Genomic DNA, 14,744 nt, shown 5'->3' with positions numbered 1-14,744 from the left:
TTATATGAAACATTGAACCCTTAAAGGATTTTGACACCTTTCAAGTTGGAAAAATCTTACATATGTTAGTGGTTACCCGAAGTAAAAATGTTGGACTGTATTAGGCTGCAATCTCCATTCCTTCATTCGTTTTTAGACCCCCTGATATTCAGTTTGCAGCCTGCTTCTAGTTTTAGACTTTTTTTCATGTGGAGTGGCCCTCCCAGTAAGACATGCAGGATGTGAGGCCTGTGACTCCAGGATGCTGCTTCCTTCCCTAGCCCTCATGTATCAGCACAGCTTTATTCCTATGCTGCTTTCTCCTTCTGCAACCCCTGTATAATCTTTTCTCAGCTGTGCAGACACTTCCCCCTGCAGATTTTGTCATGGGTTCCCTCTTCTTTCTCTTACTACTCTAATGATGTCTATGGGATCTCTCCCTCTGCAAATTCTGCCATTGGTTCCTTCATTTACCTCTACACAGTTTGTGTGATCTCTCAATCTTGCGGTCTTCTCCTCGCTATCCTCTGTGTGCAACTTCCTCCCCTCCCTGCCGGTGTCTCTAAGACTGATACTGTAGCCCCAATGGACTTTAATGGAGAGAGCTGCATACATGCACAGCTACCTCTCCATTCACTCTTCCCCGGTAGGTGGGGCTCCTGCAAGTTCTGTGGATTTACTATTCATGTCTAAGGTGGGGAATCCCCTTTAAATCTGTTCTATAACTTTGTAAACATATATTTCCAAATGCATATATGCAGAAAAATGGACTTCTGGAAGTTGCGTACATGGTGTCACCTAAAATATTGTTTTTTATTTGCTAACCTTGGTTATCCTGGCTGCAAGAGAATGAACTTCACTACATGTGCTCTATTATTTTTGGCATTGCAGCACAAGCTGTCGTGCGATATGTTAACCATTATTAGTTGGGAAAGAGTCCTCAATGGGAAATCTGCGATCGTTGCAAAAAAATCCAGTTGTGGGATTTTTTGCAGTCGTGAAATTGCAATTACATGACATCGCATATACACATGCGATCCCATGGAGCAGCATTGCATGCGATATTCACACTGTAGAAAGTGTTTCCTGCATCTGCAGTGTATGAACCCACAATAATATAATGGCTCCAAACTTTTTCAATGAAGCTGTAGTTTTGCAGACTTCTAGACTTCCATGTTATCTGGAACAAGTCCCAGATCACGTGCGATACATGACTAAACTCGAGCATACATCCTTGCAGTCAACATAGACAAAGGTTACAGTAGAAATGATTGGATTGAGCTCAGTCACTTTCTTTCTGACATTGTTATAGGATGACACCTATGCAACCATCGTTTTGTAGAATTTGACTCCATGTATTGGGTTTCCATGGTTAAGCAGCCACACACACACTTGAGATAACTATGTGCAATACTATATGTTGGCTGGGGTGGGAGTAGTGTTGGTTAATAAGACTTTACTATCTGGCACTCTTGAGGGATGAGTCTGGGTTTGGCGGATGCTGGAAAGCGTGATGCCAACCCTAAAGTTTGATATAGAAGCAGACATGGTCTTGGTCTCTTCAAAGTAAAGTGTTTGCTGTGGAAGAACCTGCACAGAGCCTTTGCTAAACACTTTTAGTAGGAATTACAAAAACTACAGCAAGACGGGCCTTACTGTCCTACATTACTGTCTGTCCTCACTAATGCCTTTATAGTTGAATGGACACAATCGCAACAGCCACGTTCCAAAATCTAGTGCAAATCCTGCAAAGAAGAGTGGAGACTGTTGTAGCAGCAAATAGACCTCATGCACACGACCGTAAGGGATTTTGCTGTCTGCAAATACGGATCCGATGACTACGGATACACATCCGTAGTCGTCCGCAATTGCGGAATCGCCCTTAGACTGCTATGTCTATGGGCGAGTCCGTTTCGCAATTGTGGACAAGAATATGACATGTTCTATTTGCGGATCACTTCTACGGCCCGGACACGCGTAAATATACGGTGTCCGTGGCCAATAGAAATGAATGGGTCCGCAATTTCATCCTTCATTACAGAAGAAAATTACGGTCGTGATCATGAGGCCTAAGATGTTCAACAAGCACAATATGGATGTGATGTCATGCGTCCAACTTCTTTTGGCCATATAGTCGTTTAGGAGGCCTGCTGGTCAGATACCCAATATGATAATTTAGGAATTAAGACAATTATGATTCTTTAACACTTTTCCTTGTTCTTTGTTGCTATTTGTACTGTTCTTCTTATTGAAGATCTATAATAGCTTTGTTGTGGAAATCAATACCGTATTTTCACTCCAGCCTCCTCGTTCCCTGGTAATGCTATGAATCCTTGTTTAAAAGCATATCCGAAGCACTGATAATACACAACTGCAGGTGCCCTACAGGGGATATGTTCACTGGTCCATTGTCTGACTAGTACTCTTCTGCATACATGCTGTGGTGAAAATCGAGTGCTTGTCATAGAGAAAACTGTGGTGTTTTTTCTTCTCTTTTAGTTGAAAAAGGCAGAGTCTCTTAAGAAAGCGTGGATCTACAGAGGGGCATTTATGAAGCCCTCTACATCTGTTTTCTGCCATAAAGACTATAGCAATTTGTGCTGAAACTTTGCCACTTTCTATCTTTTCCTCGCCTTTGCCATTCAGGTTGGTGGGCTTAGCTAAAGATGTCAGGGCCACCGCAGACTGATTAATTTACTATTATTTATGCCAAATTCTATACCGCATTGGAATCCGCGTCAAAAAACCGTCCGAAATAGCCCCCCATTGATTTTTTTCCCGGGCGGCTTTTTGCCGCTCGCAGTATTAAGAAGCGGCATGTTCTTTCTAGTTTCTGAGCGTTTTTCGTGACTTTTTTTGCCCACGGTCCTTGCATTAGATGCAATAGCCGATTTTTATATTTTTTGACAACACGTCGTTCTCAGCTGTCGTCTTTTTCATGGAACCCTTGTGTGGTTTGAAATCACCAGATAGAAAACTATCATTACCCTACTTATCTTGACCAGTTTGTTTTTTTCACTCCAGGTCTGACCACACTTCAACTTTCCTCAAACCACTTGTACCCATCCAACTGGTCCTTAATCCTGCCTCCCAATTAATCCTTCTCCCACACTTTCTCTACAGTCTCACCTTTCTGCCAGATCTTTCCCCAGTCACCGTAACCTCCACACTGCACACGATCTCCTTCTTCTCTCCTTTCCTCACGTCTTCTCCTCCGACTGTTGACTGCAGACGCTCCTTTACACTTCAAGCTTTCAAACGCATCTTAAAATTCCACTTCTTAAAAATGTCATATAACCTACCATGTCCTTGACTTAATCACCACTGACTGTGTATATACCACTTCTAGTACTTCACCGTATGGTGCCCGAATAGTATCGTGCACAGGTCGATAGGACTCGTACGTGATACTCTCCCAGATCTGCAACCTTCTATTATACTTTGTATATCAATTCCTCACCGTTGTCTAGATCTCGGACACAGATATAGGGCTTGTTACATTGTGACATCTGCTTTTTAATGAGCTGTTAATCTGGCGCTGATTTATTAAGAAGGTGCATGCTGCATAATACATTTGGAACCATTTGCAGCATATTAGACACTTCTCTTCCTTACAACCACCTCATGACTTCCGTACATGTTCGATAATATTTAGTTGTATATGTTAAAGGACCAGATTAAGGCCTCATTCACACGACAGGGTCCGAGTGTCGGCGGGGAAAATCGGCCGTTTTTGGCCGATTTTCCCGGCCGGTTTGCATCCGTTTTGCTTCCGTTCCGATTCCGTTCCGGGCCGAGTTGCCGTTTTTACCGGCCGATTTGGACCCGATTTGAATCCGTTTTTTTCCCTGTCAGTTTTAAAATCGGATGAATTTCATTTAAAATTTGTTGCCACACACAGCCCTTTGTAGATAATGCCACAGCCCCCCTGGTAGGTAATGCCACCCAGCCCCCTGTAGGTAATGCCACCCAGCTGTAGGTAATGCCACCCAGCCCCCTGTAGGTGATGCCACACAGCCCCCTGTAGGTAATGCCACCAAGTCCCCTGTAGGTAATGCCACCAAGCCCCCTGTAGGTGATGCAACCAAGCCCCCTGTAGGTGATGCAACCAAGCCCCCTGTAGGTGATGCAACCAAGCCCCCTGTAGGTGATGCAACCAAGCCCCCTGTAGGCGATGCCACACAGCCACCTGTAGGCGATGCCACACAGCCCCCTGTAGGCGATGCCACACAGCCCCCTGTAGGCGATGCCACACAGCCCCCTGTAGGCGATGCCACACAGCCCCCTGTAGGCGATGCCACCCACCCTGCCCCCTGTAGGCGATGCCACCCACCCTGCCCCCTGTAGGTGATGCCACCCACCCTGCCCCCTGTAGGTTGCACCCATCCCCCCCCCCCCCCTTTCCAGGAGAAGTCACTGACTTCAATGTCCATATATGGACAGTGTAGTCACTGACTTCTCCTGAAGAGGAATTCCCTGCCACAGGTCGGGAATTCCGCTTCAGAAGTGAGTGACGTCACTGTGTCCATATATGGATAGTGTAGTCACTCACTTCTCCTGTAGCGGAATCCCCGGCCATAGAGTCGGGGATTCCGCTGCAGAAGTGCGTGACTTCGCTGTGTCCATATATGGACAGTGTAGTCACTCACTTCTCCTGTAGCGGCATCCCCGGCCATAGAGTCGGGGATTCCGCTGCAGAAGTGCGTGACTTCGCTGTGTCCATATATGGACAGTGTAGTCACTCACTTCTCCTGTAGCGGCATCCCCGGCCATAGAGTCGGGGATTCCGCTGCAGAAGTGCGTGACTTCGCTGTGTCCAGATATGGACAGTGTAGTCACTCACTTCTCCTGTAGCGGCATCCCCGGCCATAGAGTCGGGGATTCCGCTGCAGAAGTGCGTGACTTCGCTGTGTCCATATATGGACAGTGTAGTCACTCACTTCTCCTGTAGCGGCTTCCCCGGCCATAGAGTCGGGGATTCTGCTGCAGAAGTGCGTGACTTCGCTGTGTCCATATATGGACAGTGTAGTCACGCACTTCTCCTGTAGCGGCATCCCCGGCCATAGAGTCGGGGATTCCGCTGCAGAAGTGCGTGACTTCGCTGTGTCCATATATGGACAGTGTAGTCACGCACTTCTCCTGTAGCGGAATCCCCAATCCCCAGCCGGGGATTGGGGATTCCGACTCCTACAGCGAGCAATAAAAGATCCTCCTCACATGCACTCTGCACTGTGAGGAGGAGGAGAGAGAGTGCGCGAGCGACGGTAGACCCGGCCATCACTCGGGACACATTCCGGTGATGGCCGTGTATTACCCGGCCCCATAGACTGAAAATAGAGCATGTCCTATTTTTTGACGGGCGGTTTTCCCAGCCGTCAAAAAATCGGTCGTGTGAATAGCCCCATTAGGGGTCTATTAATCCTAATGCAGCCGGGTGCCGGCCGATTTATGTCGTGTGAATCCCTGTCGTGTGAATCCCGCCTAAGGCCTCTTTCACACGACAGTGAAAAACGGCCATGTGATGGCCGTCCTTTTAACGGCTTTCACATGGCCGTTTTCAGAACAATGATATTCTATGGGTGCATTCACACGGCCGTTTTTTTAACGGCCCGTGAATAATGGCCGTCAAAAAATAGGACATGTCCTATTTTTGGCCGTTTTAACGGCCTGACGGCCCCCATAGAAGTCAATGGATCCGTTTTTAACGGCTGTCAATACATGTAACAACCGTTAAAAACGGATCTGTTACATGGGGATTGGCAAGGGAACTACTAGTTCCCTTGCTGGCTATCGTTGGCATACTCACGTTTGCGGAGCTTCTTCAGGTGTGGTCACTCGTCTGTGGTCACTCGGGTTTGAAGGCGCCTCGATGACGTCATCGCCCCGTCGCGCTGCCTTGCCAGATCCCGTGCAGACGAGTGACCACAAGTGAAGAAGAGGAGAGACGGCGCTGCTCTCGTGAGTATGTTGCATGATCTATAGGCAGGCTGGTGTGGCATCTACAGGGAGGCTGGTGTGGCATCTACAGGGAGGCTGGTGTGGCATCTACAGGGAGGCTGGTGTGGCATCTACAGGGAGGCTGGTGTGGCATCTACAGGGAGGCTGGTGTGGCATCTACAGGGAGGCTGGTGTGGCATCTACAGGGAGGCTGGTATGGCATCTACAGGGAGGCTGGTGTGGCATCTACAGGGAGGCTGGTGTGGCATCTACAGGGAGGCTGGTGTGGCATCTACAGGGAGGCTGGTGTGGCATCTACAGGGAGGCTGGTGTGGCATCTACAGGGAGGCTGGTGTGGCATCTACAAGGAGGCTGGTGTGGCACGATCTACAGGGAGGCTGGTGTGGCACGATCTACAGGGAGGCTGGTGTGGCACGATCTACAGGGAGGCTGGTGTGGCACGATCTACAGGGAGGCTGGTGTGGCACGATCTACATGGAGGCAGGTGTGGCATCATATACAGGGAGGCTGTGTGGCATCATCTACAGGGAGGCTGTGTGGCATCATCTACAGGGAGGCTGTGTGGCATCATCTACAGGGAGGCTGTGTGGCATCATCTACAGGGAGGCTGTGTGGCATCATCTACAGGGAGGCTGTGTGGCATCATCTACAGGGAGGCTGTGTGGCATCATCTACAGGGAGGCTGTGTGGCATCATATACAGGGAGGCTGTGTGGCATCATCTACAGGGAGGCTGTGTGGCATCATCTACAGGGAGGCTGTGTGGCATCATCTACAGGGAGGCTGTGTGGCATCATATACAGGGAGGTGTGTGGCATCATCTACAGGGAGGCTGTAAATAGTGTCTAGGTGAACATGTGACCTTCCTTTGGTTGTTTTCAGGGGGCTGGGACAAAAAAAGCCTGACCAATGAAATTCATCAGTTTTTTTAACGGCCATGAAAAACTGATGCAAAATGGATGTCAAACGGCCATTAAAAACGGACAGATGGACTTGAAATGGATGAAAATTTAGAGACACACTGATGCAAAATGGCCATGAAAAACTGACAGTTGATCAGTTTTAAATGGACATTTTTTTTCACTGTCGTGTGAATAAGGCCTAAGCCTCGTTCACACGGCAGGTTTTCCCGGCCGGGTGCCAGCCGTTCATAAATCGGCCGGCACCCGGCTGCATTAGGAATAATAGACTCCTAAAGGGGCTATTCACACGACGGATTTTTTGACGGCCGGGAAAACCGGCCGTCAAAAAATAGACATGCTCTATCTTCGCCCGGGTGCCCGGCCGCCCGGCTCCCATAGAAGTCTATGGGGCCGGGTAATACACGGCCATCACCGGGATGTGTCCCGAGTGATGGCCGGGTTTTCCGGAGCTTGCGCTCTATCTCCTCCTCCTCACAGCGCAGAGTGCATGTGAGGAGGAGGAGTTGATGCCATTCTGACGAATGGCATCGCTGTACACTGTGTGGCAGGGCCGGGGTGTACAGCAGGTGGAAGGGAGCGCTGCGCTGGCTCCCTTCCCCTGCTTGAAAAGCACCCTGGCCCGGCGACACCTTCGATGGCGCCGCTAGCAGCTGCTGCTGCGGCTGCTACTACTGTAGCGACGCCACTATAGCAGAGCAGGGAGGTATCTCCCCGCTCTGCTATGTGCTAGCCGCACTTTAGCTCCTTGAAGGAGCGGAATCCCTGTGTGTTCGGGGATTCCGCTCCTGGACAGAGCGCATGATGTCTCTGTCCATATCTTGGCAGTGCCATCAGGGGAAACTCCTGAAGCGGAATCCCCGAACACATGGGGATTCCCCTTCAGGAGTTGCCGCTGATGTCACTGTCCGGATCTGCCCGGCCCGGCACGGATGCAAAACTTAATGCAAACCGGCCGGGCAAAATGGCCGATTTTACCGGCCGACACTCGGGCTCGGGAACGACCCGGTCGTGTGAATCTAATGGCGTGTTTGTATTTAATAAATATGCAGCATATCACTCGCAGTTTTTCTAGTCTGCATTTTGTAACATTTCAATTCCATTACATTTTGATGAATGTGCCCTAATGTCTCCAAAGAGTGACTGGAAGCAGGAGAAATGGCTATTATCCCCCCTAGGTGGTAGAGTTGTGTACACCCTATACTATTGTCAGCTCTCAGCTTCGTATACTGCAATGTCCTCTACATGTCTCATTCAGTTGAAGAGCAGAGAAAAAAAGTGGTATCAACTTTTATAGGACCTTGTTACACAGGCTTCTCTATTTTAAAGCATCATATATATTGCACTAGTGGATGCAAATGTTTCCACTACAGGTCCTCCCAAGTGACGATCTGGTGGAATTTGATAATAAGTCGTCCCCCGTCCCGTCCCCCCGCTTGTTCCCGTTTAGCCATTTGAAGTGAGGAAAGGCCACATGCTACACTTTCCTGCATCCCTGACTGCTTTGTAGTAGGAATAGCCGTTTCCAACAGGTCAGGTGCTGGGATCACGCCTTTGGGACGCCTGATCGGCTCTTGGGAGTCCATTTACTGGCTGCATTTGTGCCCGCTAGTTTAGATTTGATAGGGCACTATACAGACTCCTGGTGAGACGGCAGGTTATGTTTAACAGCCTATGCTTGTCACCCTCTTGGGTGTACTGATTATTGTGTGCCCTGCTTTGTATACCACGTGACATTCTATTGGTTTACGTTCTATAACATGCCTCATATTTCATTTGTATTGCTGGGTGGTTGGCTTTATGCACTGGGTTACAGGCCTATAAGCTTAAGCTCTCTAAAGACCTGGGAAATGTGCTGTAAAGCCATGTAACATATTTTATTTGTGCATTTTGTCATGAAGGGTAAAATAAATTTACTACATTATTGAAAACCGAAGAAGGGGTCTTTTAAATATCTATGCCCCTGTATTTAGTCGGTGACCTGGGAATTGAATTTTGGAATCATTCTTAAACCAATACTCTTATCTGGTGCTGACAGCTACACTGCGACAGAGCCTGCGGATCAATGCATAATAGGCACCTTCCAACATTGGATAAAGAGAATAAGAAATCGTATGTTCGCAGAGAAAATTCCTTCCTATTTTATCCTATTGTATATTTTCTGTTTTCTCTTGTTACACATATTGGCTTTTTTGTGTCATGAGCCATTAGTTTGGAGAATATAGTCTATAATCACTTTGGCATGAGGTACACAGTACCAAATTACTTTTATTGGGATGGGTAGACTACTCTGTAATAAATATTGGTTGTATATCTGGTGAAATTGGCAGTTTTTGGTGACCCCACATTTATATGCAAATGTAGATATATTAATTCCCTCATTCAACTTTTAGCAACATTGTTCCCTATATCAGCAAGAGCAATCAAAGAATGGAGAAGGACTGTGGTGAGGACCTTAGATTAATCTCTCTTACCATACAAGACTGTTAGCAGAATACAGGCTACTGTTTACAGTGCTTTCTACGTTTTGTCCAGCATACAGGCTGTTGTAAATATCCTGTGCCTGCTGCTGGGCTAGCGGGGCAGCTTCTCAGCATTGCTATTGAAATGCTTCTACTGAAATACAGTATCTTCCCGGATTAAACTCATTCTCTGTTATGCCTAGTGTAGGGGCAGAGCAAGAACCAGGAATGGCCTCCTCAGGCCCTGCACCAGGCATAACAATGTAGAAATTTTGCCCAGTGCGTTCCGTTTTTTCCCCAGACATTTCTGTTGAATTCTATCGGTGTTGCAGAAATGGCTGAGCAAGGGGAACTCTCGTTTCCCCCAACACGTGGAGGTCTCACCGAATCTCCAGTAAGCCGTATTCAATATCATAGCATCTTTGCAATAGGCAATCGGGCCAAGTCTGTGCAGCGACACGTTACCCGCAAATTGCTGTAAAATTGCATATGTAACTCCGATAACTCCCCGTACAAAAAAAATTTTTTTTTTTTTATTTTTTTTTTTAAACCCACGTTAGTTTTGACGCCAGGGCAAAATTCATGGCAAATGAGCCGGGTTTTGGCCGCACAATAAATATTACCACAACTCACAAGCAACAACGTGCAGCCCTTGTTTAAATATCTGAACCTTTACTCTGTACCTCAACACTTTCCTTCAGTGATTTCTCTTTTTTAACAAATGAATTAGACTAAATATATCTCAAGCGCTGACAGCTTAACCTGTGTTGTGCCAGTTGATTGCAGTTTAGGTTTTCTAGTAGAAAACCAAGAAGACGGCTTATTTCCATGCAGTTTTTTTTTGTTTTTTTTTTATATTTATATTCCTTTTTATTTTCTCCCTCCTTATGTGAAGTCTTGTTGCATGTCTGTACATAAGCTGCTCCTGGCCACTCATCGCAGTAACCAGCTGGGCTATTTCACCTGCTGAAGCTATTAAAGAGGACTCTCTCCATAGATTAATCCCCTGCGACATTAGGGTTTTTTTTTTTTCTTCCTAGCACTGACAACCAGAGTAGGCATTCAGAATTTGCAGGTGGCCAGTATGACGCACATAATTGCCTACAATTTTAGGCAATGAATAAAAATGGTCTACATTACTTGTCAAAGGTTGTATATGCAGTGCCAAGGGAGATCTATGGGAAGCCTTTTAGGGTTTAAAGAACATTTAATAGCAAGGCTGCACAGTGCTTTTTTAATCATAATGCATTTGTAATATAGCACTTTGATCTTCTCTTCGTAGGAAACGGTGTTACATTAGCCACTTTTAAACATTTTTGCGAGTGAAAATTTGCAATGGCGAGAGTAAAAAGTGATTATTCTTTTAGGTAGAACATGTTGGATTTCATTAAAAAAGTTTTAGCAATCCCCCTTACTTGTTCAAATCCGTGGGGAGCCCCTGTTCCTGGGGTGTAGCAAATTAGCTATGCTATTGGAACTTTTTCTTTTCTTCTGTTCCCCCCCCCCCTTCACCTCTTCCCTTTTATGATGCGACAGGAAATGGCAAATTCTTCATGTGTACTGTGTACTTACGACTGTGAGGGGTGTTGCTTACCATTTTTTGTATGTAGAATATTTTAGAATAAATCCTTTAATTTAAAAAAAAAATAAAAAAAATTGCATTAATTGTTTTGGGCCAATTCATTTTTTCCCCCTTCATTAGTGTGATAAAACATTTAGATTATGATTAATACTTAAAAAAAAGCTCACCTCCGCTCTTATAATATGCCATTTTTAAAAAAAAAAATTTTAAGAGCCAAGTTTGACCCCTCGGAGCAGACTCCTTGATTAACACCTGCTTGTACAGAGGACCTAACCACATGCGGCTTTGAGATATACAACGGCAAAACTGATCAGGGAAGGCTCGAAGGGATCACTTTGTGTCACTTGCTGTTTGCAGTTTCCATTTCACAGACGATTAATCTTTTTGTGAAGAAAGGCCACTGAAACAAAGCACATTGGGCTTCTCCTGCAGTTACTACTCCTGAATGCACACTAGCCTGCGAGCTAGAAAGCCTTTAGGTTTCCTGCCGAGAGAGATGTTCTGAGCCCGAATGCAGCTGGTTAGGGGTCAACAGAGCAAACCTCTTGCCATTGTGTAATGGAAGCATTGGCACAGCTCGGTTTTTACAGGCCGGGTGGCGGAAGGGGACAGGCAAACAGTTTTTGGCAAAAGAAAAAAAAAAAAGGGGGAGGGGGGTTTAGCTTATAAAAAGGGCCGCTTGGCACCGCAGCCATCATTTCAGAGCGCTCCCCTTGCCAATAATCATCTCTGTATCTATTGCTTTGGCTTTTGATTGAAGGTCTCCCTCCATTGTCCATATTCTCTTTGCAGCCTGGGTTAATAAGTGTTTGTTTATTGCTTGCAGCACTCTCTGAGGCTCGCCACCTCTCCATTGAAATAGTTTAGGATTTTGTGTTACGTTGCCCACCTTATTGTGCTTTTAACACGTTCGCCTGTACCGGAAGCACTTCTGATTTTGGATTTATATTTGTTTTAAACTAAAAATTAGAATGCAGTAAAACGCATATTTTAAGGGGGTCACGTTCTTTTATTACTTTTTTTTAAATTAGTCTTTTTTTTAAATTTTCATTTACCCCCTACCCTTACAGAATAACATCCCATCCCAAATAATAAAATCACTAATAAATATAAGTCCTTGAAATGTCATCTTGTTAAATAATGATTATATCTCTCTGTTACTTAGGCTACATTTACATCATATACAGGATAGCCACTTTTTTTTTTTTCAGAAGTTTGAATTACTCCAAGAAAGGAAATCTTTCTTTAGGGAATGCTCTTCTTTATGCTGAGACTCCTTCCCATTTTGTGAGGGAGAGGATACCCCTGAGTGCAAAGTCAGGCCAGGTTAAGTTATATCTGTTTCTAGGAGAGCTGGGTGGCAACCAATATGGCTTTCATTACAGTGCAGCGTCTGAATAACTGGGCAAACTTGCCAAACAGGACTCTAGGATAGCCCTTTAAAGATTTCCTAAAAAAACCTAAGTCTCGTTTTATGTTTGTTTACCGCGAATGTATAACCTGTTGTACCCAACTGTATCCCATACACTTCCATTGGAAAAATCAAACTGTAAAATAAAAGGTATTCAGAAACAACTACCAGACCTATTCCAAAAGGACGCTGTTAGGCTATTGGACGCATTTGATGTAGATGTTGGGAGTTTTTCCCTAAACATGGTGTGAAGAAAGTCTTAAGAAATGGCTAATTAGAATAAGAGAACAACTCCAGGTAAGTGCAGGTGATTTAGGATATACGTGATGTTATAAAATGTACATTAAAATGCATCTATACATTGACACAATCGGATGGGATTAACGACTAATCGCTCTTACCCCAGGCTGGGATTCCACAGGGCGTTTTTATTGCATTTTTGTTGCAATTTTTATGTGCTATAAATTAAAACTATGTCCTTCACCTATAATAGCCACATAGCCAAAAACTGCACCTGAACATCACAACAAAACTACAATAAAAACGCGGTAAAACCACGAAACATCGCCCTTTGGATTCTCGGCCTTGCCTTCCTTCATTATCCATCGTTTTATCTCAAATGTTTCCAGCTTTGATAAGGTCCTGACATGCTGAATATAATTTTAGATATTTATTACCAACACTGTTTTATACCACAACTTTTATGCTTTGGATTTTGTGGTCCTTTCAATTAAATCTAATTGTAATGTGCTTTGAACGGTCACCGTGAATGTGAAAAGTTCCAGATTTTTGTTCCCCAATAGATATATAGTTAATTATTGCCTCCAGGCTCATGCTACATTTCTATAGGAAGGTTAAATAGTTTACGAAACAATATTTTTTGAGACATTTGATTTGTGCCTGTGATATCATGCTGAGCTTTCAACTTGTCTTTCATTTTAATGATTTTGTTTTTCTGTTTCTCTATTAATTTTCTTTAGGACATAATGTGCAAAGTCAAATCCTGGGTAATAGATGAAAAGAATCATGTCCGCTATTATCATGACTGGAATGACAAGGAGGTGCTGTATCCATTTTTAGGATTGCATTGATGTTTATTATTGCTCATTTGTTCTTGGACCTTACAAACCATGACGTTTATATGTTGCCAGCACCTTTTTTAGAGTCTTAATAACAATATATAGGAGAATTGCCGCTTTTGCAGTCGCCCATTTTATAATTCCACCCCACCGTGCAGTGGACGGGAGGCTTTTTCTCTGTAGGCCACCAGAACTGCTGGTAACGTGTATCAGTATGCACCTCCTGACCTTTATTAGTACAGGGGTGACACTGTTGAACAACCCATTTTGAAAGAAGACCTGTCCACTCCCCTGACACGCTGGTTTCAGTAAATATAACAATTCTGCAGCACTTTTTCTTAGAACTCTGCATTGTGGCGTTCCTCTGTTATTCCTCCTGGAAATGTAAGCATGAATTGACAACTGGGTGGTACATTCCTGTTTTAGGGTTTAAAGAACATTTATTTGCAAGGCTGCATAATGCTTTTTTTTTTTTTTTAATCCTAATGCATTTGTGATATAGCACTTTGATCATCTTGTAGAACACGGTGTTATATTAGCCACCTCAAAACATTTTTGAGTGAAAATTTGGACATTGGTGTGTTCCTACACAGTTTGACACAGGCTTCACTGATTGGACGGTGTCAGTATACCCACCTCTTTTAACACTCCGTTGTCAGGTTATTCATATATTTTCCAGTAGGAATAACAGAGGAACAGCCCTACGAAGTTTAACCACGTTTTAAGTTACCTGGCTAGGATTTAGTTCATTCATACATCCATCTTGTTGTTATCCTCTATATTAAAAAATAGACAAAAAAATGAATAGTGTAGCCTGCTTAAAAATTTAAAGGGGTTGTCACACCATAGACTACCCCTTTCATCATGCAGCCCCGAGTGAGGGAACCCCCCCCACTACGATGTCCATATGCTTAAATAGGGCAATATGGACATGGTTTGTCTTCATAAAACAACCCCTTTATAATTCTATCGTGCCATTTTTGAAGTCCTGAAGCCAAGATTCAGCTAAGATCATTGTGAGATTCGCGATGAAAAAAGCAAAAAAATATAATTACTGTTATAAGTCTGGCGTCCTAATATTTAATAATCTGACTCCAATCAGTTCTCTTAATGTCGTATTTAACAATTTCACTGTAAAATGCATTTTGAGGACAAAAGTGACTCATATCAGGATGATTATTCTGAACATTGTTGATATAGTGCCGTGGATTTTACTTATTATGGGATGTCACCACATCATACATATTCATTCATACACATTACCATACGTAAAAGCATTTACAATTGAATATACATTCACTGCATGCTCAGTGCTAAAAAGCATTGTGGTTACATCGCCTCCTGTCACTGAGAC

The 14,744-nt window shown here is 44.5% G+C and overlaps 1 protein-coding gene across 1 annotated transcript in view; it reads left to right on the top strand.

The window, feature by feature from the left end:
- Window positions 1-14,744, top strand: part of OLA1 (Obg like ATPase 1) — a 131,664-nt gene that overhangs the window by 70,872 nt on the left and 46,048 nt on the right. Inside the window, exon 6 of the mRNA XM_075831130.1 lies at window positions 13,292-13,372. Within this exon, the coding sequence (XP_075687245.1) occupies window positions 13,292-13,372 (81 nt within the window). The remainder of the gene's footprint in view (window positions 1-13,291; window positions 13,373-14,744) is intronic.

This window comes from Rhinoderma darwinii, chromosome 6 (assembly GCF_050947455.1).
Source record: "Rhinoderma darwinii isolate aRhiDar2 chromosome 6, aRhiDar2.hap1, whole genome shotgun sequence".
NCBI classification, from domain to species: Eukaryota; Metazoa; Chordata; class Amphibia; order Anura; family Rhinodermatidae; genus Rhinoderma; species Rhinoderma darwinii.
The sequence above is the reverse complement of the archived record's forward strand: the minus strand, read 5'-3'. Positions and strand labels throughout refer to the sequence as shown.